Here is a 9,275-nt window from a genome sequence, read left to right as displayed (position 1 = left end):
AGTGTTTCATCTGTCACACCCACTTCATGTCACTGATATAATGAGCTGGATCTGTTGTGTTAATTAAGGGACACAACCCACAGTGCCCGGGGTCCCACCTTGGGAATAGGCCTGTGAAAGAAGTTACTAAACCCTGTTTTCAAACGCCATAATTAATTATTTTACTAGTCATGTTTAATAACTTTTAAGTGCCTCAATAAAAAAAGAATGAAACCAAAAGTAATTTTGATGTTTGATTGTGTTTTTATGCTTGGGAGACACATTTCTGGAGACCGGTTTCTATATAAGTTCCACTTATAGGCTACCCTTAAGAAAATTAACCATGGTTTTATCAACACAATCTCACGACAATTCGTACATATTTGACAAGGTGGCTAATTTGTACGAATTCATACGACCTCACTCGTACAAATTCATACGATTTGAGAAAAATCGTACGTATTTTACGACGTGGCAAATTTGTACAAAGAACCACACCTAACCCCGCCCCTAAAGTTAACCGTCCCAGAAATCGTACACTGTAAAAAATGACCGCGAATTTAACGGTAAAAGACTGTAAAAATGCTACAGTAAAAACCTGTTAAATGGTTAACGGTAAATTCCCCAACTATATACGGTGAAAAACTGTATTGGACATTACATGTAATTTTACGGAAGTATACCGTTTTTGGAAGTGAAAAAGACCGTATAATTTACAGTGAATAACCGTAAACTGACATTCCCAGAATTCCCTGCGTTACATTTCAAATTTGATGTTTTTTTTGTTGAAATAACTGTTTCTTAGTTTTTTTCTTATCAGTTTTGTATATTGGGTTGTGTGTTACACCTAATGTTGTTAAATGAATGTTTATTGCATTATTTCAGTTTCATGTGTGTTACCGTGATGGTGTTTAGTGTTTGTGTGAATCACACTGTGCACCTTCTATATGTGTTAGTATTTAAAAGCTGCTTGTGATGGGCTTTGGTTCATCATGTGACTTTCTCATCACCTCCTGCATTTGGTGGTTCTCAGTGTATTATAAAGATACAAAACAGATTTCAGTACTTCAATAGGTTGGTATATTAACATTATTTCAGTTAATGAAATTACGGTATTTAACTGTAAATTTAAGTTAAAACCGTAAAACCTAAAACGTTGCTACCGTATTTTTTACAGTAAAATTCCGGCAACCACAGCTGCCGTTTTTTTACCGTAAATTTTACGGAATTTTTTTTACAGTGTACAAAAGCGTACAAGTGAGGTCGCACGAATTGGCTGCATTGGTTTCATTGTATTAGAAGTGTAGTGACCGTTTTTTTGCCGTATTTATCTGTATAACTACAGTTTTACTACAAATAAAACTGTGGTTAGTGAGGCAAAACTATGGTTAATTTGTGGTTGCCATGGTTTAACTATAGTAACCATGTTTTGTTTTGTTTATTTTATTTGTAGTAAAATAATGGTAATTTTCGTAAGGTAAACGAGCTGATTTGGGAACAGGTGTTACTCCGGTATAGGTTAAGATGGTCTTAACCCTAGGGTGTGCTTTTGAGTCCTTATTGGGAGTCTGGGCTTTACACTTTCAGTTCTGAAGAGGTCGGCTGGCATAAGGTGCATGTTTCTGAGACATCGCTTTGGGGAACATACTAAACGGTATTTTTTAGTAGCATGGGTGTGTATTCTCTGTCAGCAAACAATAAGCAGTTAAATAATCCGTCCTCTACTGAGGATTTTGTCCCTCCTTGATGTCAAGAGAGCATTTTCGTGAAAGTGAAAGCTGAATGTCTTCATTGGAAATGTTTTCACTTCGCTGCATTTTTGCTTTCGTTTATCTAACAAAAGATGTTTTGGACTGAGGACATTCCATGCGAGGGAGGAATAAAGCACATACTTTAAACATTAGCTGACGGGTGTGTTTGTTAATTACTGAAACTATTGTATTTCTAAGTTACAGGTCCAGCTGTAGTTTCGATTTGCACATTGAGGATCTGTTGATACTGGTGAGTTACATGAAGCATAGTGACGAAACCTTATTGAAATGTCTACTCTTTTTTTAGTATAGTTGTTTCTGTCCGTGCTGTGTGTGAGGTGAGTGTTCTTTAAGCGTTTTTCTCGATGGTAACTAAACTCATCTAAAACAAAGTCACACTTTGCAGTGAAAATGTTCAATGCCCGATAACAGATTCTTATGTTGTTTATTAGCTATTTTAAGGGCTCTCAACTATGATGTCATTCCACTGAAAATAAGTCACATGTGGCTACTCATAAAGTTCATATTGACGCTTTATCTTTATAGATCTTATGCATATGCTGGCTTTCGTTGGCTGTTTTGTAAACTTGGTAATTTCATCCCTGCACTCAGCAACCTTCTCCAGCACAGTCCTTAGATTCAGGTAACAAAAAAAATATATAAATATTTCACTATACATTACACTATACGGTAATTTCATCCCTGCACTCAGCAACCTTCTCCAGCACAGTCCTTAGATTCAGGTAACAAAAAAAATATATAAATATTTCACTATACATTACACTATTACACAATTACATGTATATATATATATATATATATATATATTCGTGCCTGATGGTAGCTGATTTAATAGTTGTTCATTATTGCTTTCTGTAGAAACACCACTGGTATGTTGAAAGTGATTTTATTCCTTATTTTGTAGATGAAATGAAGACCAAAGTAGATACAGCTGTGCTGAAGCAGTAAGTGTCTATTATAATTCACTAGACACACATCTAAAACATGACTAGAGTAAACTGCCATGTTGATTGTTTACTGATGGTCAATGCAGTAGAATCTTACAGTGTATACCTTCAAATATTTGAAGATCTCTCAACCAGGACTCTGTTGTTAAAAAACTGAAGAGATGTTCCTCATGGCCACTTCTAAGACAAAGGTAAGGCCATATTGATGCAGTTATTAATCTTCTTACACACACATATATATATATATATATGTGTGTGTGTGTGTGTTAGATTATGTATATGTTATGTATACATTATGTATATGTTTCCAGATGTAATTGTGTGTTACATTAATATATATAATGATTTCTCCTGCATCTAATAACAGCAGTTTTGCCTTCAGTGAGGCTCAGTCTCAAACACCCAGCACTGGGTCAACTGCTCTGCAGTCCTTAGCTTCAGGTACACACTTCCACAGGATAATTGTTACTACAGTTGCATATGAATATTGTGTATATTTTCTTGTCTTTTTTTTCTTTTTACAAAACATATTAGATTCGGTTTTACAATAATTCAATCCAAATGTGGTACTGAGAGGTCAAGTTTGAACTGGAGTTTATTGCTGAAAGTTGTGTCTCTCTGCAGGCAATTCAGATGCAGTAAATCAGTTGGCAAATGACACGGAAAAGATGAAAATAAAGGATCTAGTTGACAGATCATCAGTCTCTCACAGGCTGACAGCAAACCAAGATCCTTGTGAGTTGAGATACTTTCTCAAAACATCAGAGAGAAAAAAAAGGTCATTTAAATATGAAATTAAAAACCCTTAAATAGTGTGCTTTATGCATAACATGAAAGTGCAAAGGAATTATAGTACAATGAGATGCTTCTATCGATTAGAGGCCAATGTTCATGAATTAGATTTAGTAAATATATCATGAATTTGTTTTAAGCATCTGCTGCCTCTCTTTAGGTCCATACAGAGGTTTGCTCAATCTAGGTGCAACGTGCTATCTGAATGCAACCTTGCAGGTGCTCTTCATGACCCAAGCGTTCAGAGAGAGAGTGCTGCTGCTGTTGGTTTCATCTTCTTGTCTTTTTCATGTGTCTAATGAAAAATCGTGCTGAAATGAAAAACAGTTGTTGTCTATTCTTTTAGAACTCCTGGTGACACAAGTGAGAAATTAGAGTCAGCATTAAAGGAACTATTTAAAGAGCTCAGCAATCAGGTCAGGGGTGCTCAGAGCATCTCAACGGAAGGAATAATCAAGGCTCTCGGTATACAGAGAAGTACGTTTATGATGGGCGCAATTGAATGAAATCCTTCATTGTAACCGCACTGTTTGTGTGTATGAAGTGTGTTGTATTTTCACTTTAATTTCAGTATATGAGCAGCAGGATGCTGTGGAATACTTCCTAGATATCCTAGAGAAAGTAGGCCCTGATTTGGCCGAGGTAGCTTATTTCTTTTCAATATGTAACAATGCAGAAAAATAACAGAACGTTTGCTTGTTAAACAGTGAAGAAGGTCCTGTGCAGTGTTTGCTCTGTGACTCTTTTAACTGAAACAGGTCTTTAGTGGAACTATGAGGAACAACAGAAAATGTGCAGAAAATCACGAGTCTCATGATGACAGCTCGTTCAAGTCACTACAGATCGCTCTGAACAGCACAGATGGACCGTACAGACTAGTAAGGCTAAATTCAGTGAGCTTCTGTATTCATGATTATGTATGGAAGGCCATTTCCGCCACCGCATAAATAATAAATCGAGGTAATTGCGACGTTTTTTCTCACAATTTGCATTTGCGATTTACGCCCAATTTTTACGCTTGTGAGTTAATTTCTCTCAATTCTGAATTTATATCTCACAATTGTGTGTTATGAAGTCAAAACCGCCAGATATAATTCTGAGAAAAAAAAGTCAGAATTGCATGAAAACAGTTGCAATTAGCTTGTTTTATTTTTTCACTCAGTGGCGGAAACGGGCTTCCATAATTGTGTGCCAAACAGAGGCTTGTGCGCAGGTCATCATAAACCGTTTTATTTTGATTTCAGGAAGATGGGGTTCAATCATATTTTGCATCTACAATATTAGATGGAGATGACCAGATGTACTGTGAAACCTGCGATGAGAAAAGTGATACAACATGGGTAAAATTCATTTTTGCTGCTGTCGGTGTACGTTTAAAAGCCCAATTTTTCCAAAGCTGGTATAGTGCTCAAAGTGGTGCATTCTATTCAGTTATATTTGTATAACGCTTTTCACAATGCAAGTTCTTCCAAAGCAGCTTTACAGGTTTGCATTGCTATTTTACACAGAGTTGTGAAATACACGAGTATCCAACAATACTGCCTTTGCACCTGAAAAGGTTTGTGTACGACTATTGGTCATGTGGGTTTGTGAAGAATGATTGCCCCGTGGATGTACCGCTTCATTTATCTCTTGGGGTATGTAACCACCCTAAACACCACACGATAGACCCTTTTATTTGGCTATGATAGGATGAAGTTATATCAAGCTTGACCAACACATAAAAAGTATTAGAGAATACAGCCAGATGTAAGTTTTAACATCCGTGAATCTCAGTCTTTAGTGCTAAACCCTGCTTGATGTTGTTTCAGGAGCAGGAATATTGTCTCTATGCCGTGATCAACCACAGGGGGAGCCGTTACGGGGGTCACTACACTGCTGACATCCGATCTTTCACAGAGAACACGTGGTACTCTTTTGATGACAGTCATGTCACAGAGGTAATGTGTTATTATTATATATTTAAGACTTAAATTATAAATACCACTGGTGCTTTATATCACTGAGCTGTGCTCTTGTGATTTCCTTCAGATCGATGAGAGCAAACTGGAAAGGTAAATGCCAGTAATGTCAAATGACTCTTAATCAACTATGAATGAATGCATATCATATCACATAATTAACTTACAAAGTAACTGCAGTTTTTAATCTTTTAATGTAGGTCTAGGGAAGCTTACTTGCTCTTGTACCGGAAACGTGAGTACATTCACAATTTTGCATTTAACCTGAGATTCTCTTGTGTTGAACAAAGGCTGGTACACTGACAGTAAAACATGCTATTGCATATGCACTGTCTAAATTATTTTTGTTCTTACTCATTATTTTATTAGGGCCCTGCAAGTACAAAGGACCACATTGTAAATTTATTTGTTTGTTTTTAAATTTTAACATGCTCAAAAACTCTTGAAAATTTGCACGCACATCAGAGTGCAAATGGTGCATATATCGTACATACAAGTACATAAATGTGTGAAACTTGGCACATATGTTGTTTTCACTAAGTCAAACAAGTTTCACACTGACAGTCATTAGCTCACCCAACAGGAAGTCAGCTATTAAGGGTTTTTTAAATAGTGCATGCATTTCAAATACTCCTACTAAAGAGATTCTTCTGATTGTCACTGAATTTAGTGTAGTTGTCCAAAGACACGGTTTTCTCCACAGTCGACAGTCCTCCAGTTTCTCAGATGAGGAAGGAAACCCAGAATTCTCACAGCACTCTGACGGATCCCAGAACTGAAGCACTGCTGCAGAGGAGCACAGCGCCATGTGAGTCCTTCTACAATAATCCTTCTACATTTACCCAAACCACTTCAGGCTTGGTCAGAATCATGTCAATGCATGATGTTTTGTGCTGGACTTTTATGTTGTATGGTGTGTTCCTGTTTCCTGTAGTGAGTTTGTAGTTTTTCCCTTTGATTCGTCTCCCAGGCGTGATCTTCTGATCCCCTTTGTGTGTATACAGTCCTTGTGTTTCCCTTGTGCTGTCAGTTGTTGAATGTATTGGCTGCTGTTTCTACACACTTTCATTAAACTCTGCATCTAGGTCTACATCCCTGCCTGCTTGCTTTACCTCCCACACATTACAGTGTGGCTGATGAGGCTCTTGGTATACTTCAGATTTCATGAAATTTGCCTTGTAGCACAGAGACATTGTATTGTTCATTTCAATCCATGTTTTATATAAGGTGAATTTCGTCAGGAACACATAAAAGCATTACACTTCATCCAAAACCTGCATGGTTGTTCAGCATGGTTAGGCCAACATAAATGACTTAATAAAGCAACATCCGTGTCTGATTTTTGTGCTTTTATAGCTTCGTCAGTTGCACGGGTGGAGCACGAAGAAGAGCCCAAAACGAAAACTACTGAACCAGTGGAAACAGGCAGAGCAGAGGTGATGGAATCTGAGTTGATTTATCATTTAACAGAAATGCAGAAACACTTGTTAAGGGACATATCGAATGACTGGAAATAATAATTTTTTTAACTTCTTTTTCAGCAGTGTGGTGGAGCTCATAATAAACCACAACTGGAAGGTAAGGATGGAGAAGCCAACTGACAATTTATTTGATTTTATTAGCGATGTTATTATAAACACGAAGATTATTGATTTGAAGAGATTCTAAAGAACCTACAAAGAATTCAGAAGGCATGGTCTTTTTAATCAAATTGTTAATATTTTTGTCTTGTTTTCTAGTCCGACTATTTAAACACCATTTTAACATTGGATCAAGATACTTAAGAAGCCAAATGACTCAAGATATGTAGTCTTATTTTCTGAAAAAAATGTTTTTGTTAGTTTATGAAAAATATCAGCCAGTGGGGTCAGAAAAATCATCTTAATTCAAAGGAAAAACCAGATCATTTTTCTCGTTTTAATCATAAACAAAAAAAATTTCAGAAAACAAGACTTCATATCTTAAGTCATTTGGCTTCTCAAGTAAATGTATCTCGTTTCAAAAATGTTTAGATATTTGTAATAGAAAACTAGACAAAATTACTGAGGAAGAAAATCATGTTTTGCAGTGAATTCCTTTTGCTTTTCCTTCACTCTTAAAAATAAAGCTGCTTCAAAAGGTTCTTTACAGCGATGCCATAGAAGAACCGTTTTTGGTTCCACAAAGAAGCATTCAGTCAAAGAACCATCTCTTTCTTACCTTCTTATAATCTGAAGAACCTTCTTTCGCCACAAAGAACCAGATGTTACAGGATCTTTATGGAACCATATAGACAAAAAGGTTCTTCTATGGCATCACTGTGAAGCACCTTTGTTTCAAGAGTGTTGCTTGGTAGCTAAATAGCAAATATGAACAATTTTTGTTTTAATAGTGGTGCCTTATACAAATATTTCTTGCAGATTCTTAACCACTTAATATATGCCAGTGTTTGATTGAGATGCTCATGATAGACGGATATTTTCTCAGTGTCTGCTGTAACGGGGCGTCTGAGGATCCTTGTACTGAGCAGACCAGAGACTTACAAAAAGACTCTGGCAGAGATGATTGTGAGTGATGCTCGGTTCTCTGGTGAATCGCAGCTGCAGCACGCTGAAACCATTAGAGATTCTCTTGAAATGTGCAGCCCTGGTCCCCACGTGGTCCTTTGGGTGGCCCGATTAGGGAATAACGAGGAAGATTTTGAAGCATTTGAAGAAATCTACAGGCATCTTAAAGAAATCTATAGGCCATTTGCAGCCAGTGAATATATTATGATTGTCTTCACCAGTAAGGGTCATCCCACAGAAAGCAGCAAAGAAAATGCAATGCAGTGTTATGCAGGCATAAATAATAATCATGTTCTTGACATTAATGCGGACTTGCATGTCCAGGTGAAAGAACTTGTTACCAAATTGCTAAAGATTGTAGATCAGAATGAGAACCAAAGGCCACATTATGATGATGCCAAGAAACCACAGAAAAGAAAGCACGAGAAAACTAAGAGCATGCATAAAAAGGAAAAAGCCAGTAAAAGAAATTTGTAATCAAATCATTGAGAGACAGAGAAGAGAGAGGAAACTACATGAGTGTACTAGAGAATTGCTCTCAAGTTGGCAGAAGTAACTCTGTTTGTCAGCGTAAGAAAGATTTAAAGTATCATGAAGAACAGAGACAAAACTTTGTGTGATTCAGATGTTAGAAATATCATTAAAACGTGAATCATGTTTTTTTCTATATATATTCATATTGGAGTATACAGGAACTGCTGATCTGTTAAATATTATACAATGTCTATACTGTGTGACATTGAACAGTATTTCATAAAGCGCTATACAAATAAAGGTGACTTGACTTGACATGTTGAAAATTCGGATCTTTCCGATTCTGATTTGGGCCACATCAGCTTATAACCCAGGTTGGGAAAGTTACTTTTAAAATGTGTTTCACTACACATTGCAAAATACATGCTTTAAAAAGTCATTTGTAATGTATCTCGTTAGATTGTGTATCTCTAGTTTAGTAAGTTATTTGGAATACTTAAGGTTAGGGGCGTCTTGTTTTTATGTTAACCACCTCTAAATAAAAATGGGTGGCATGAATGCATTTAAAGCAATTATAAATGCACAAATAATGCTATGAGATTAAAGTTTTAAAAATAACATTTTGAATATAGAAATATGAAATTATGGGGGGAAAATAAATGATTCGTTCAAAAGGACTGATTCATTCAGGAACTAAACAGCACTGTGTTGCTTGCAGACACGCAGCTCTTCTGCTGGGGATTTAATTCGAAGGCAGTGGTTATTTGCATTAAGTGCAAATACTAGTGACAGATGCTATTTACA

General features: G+C 36.5%; 1 protein-coding gene across 1 annotated transcript; it reads left to right on the top strand.

The window, feature by feature from the left end:
• The first annotated feature begins 2,425 nt into the window (after positions 1–2,425).
• On the top strand, positions 2,426–9,062 carry LOC107690545 (ubiquitin carboxyl-terminal hydrolase 8-like). Its single transcript, XM_016488902.1, has 18 exons — positions 2,426–2,473; positions 2,656–2,695; positions 2,821–2,889; positions 3,066–3,139; positions 3,323–3,433; positions 3,651–3,753; positions 3,837–3,967; positions 4,062–4,132; positions 4,249–4,368; positions 4,735–4,830; positions 4,999–5,127; positions 5,302–5,430; positions 5,522–5,544; positions 5,652–5,686; positions 6,155–6,259; positions 6,808–6,887; positions 6,993–7,029; positions 7,918–9,062. The coding sequence occupies exons 2-18, from the start codon at positions 2,661–2,663 to the stop codon at positions 8,472–8,474; spliced, it is 1,905 nt and encodes a 634-aa protein (XP_016344388.1). The 5' UTR covers positions 2,426–2,473; positions 2,656–2,660; the 3' UTR covers positions 8,475–9,062.
• Positions 9,063–9,275: the final 213 nt, after the last annotated feature.

The sequence above is a fragment of the Sinocyclocheilus anshuiensis genome, unplaced genomic scaffold (genome assembly GCF_001515605.1).
Source record: "Sinocyclocheilus anshuiensis isolate Anshui unplaced genomic scaffold, SAMN03320099.WGS_v1.1 scaffold1849, whole genome shotgun sequence".
Lineage (NCBI taxonomy): Eukaryota > Metazoa > Chordata > Actinopteri > Cypriniformes > Cyprinidae > Sinocyclocheilus > Sinocyclocheilus anshuiensis.
The sequence above is the reverse complement of the archived record's forward strand: the minus strand, read 5'-3'. Positions and strand labels throughout refer to the sequence as shown.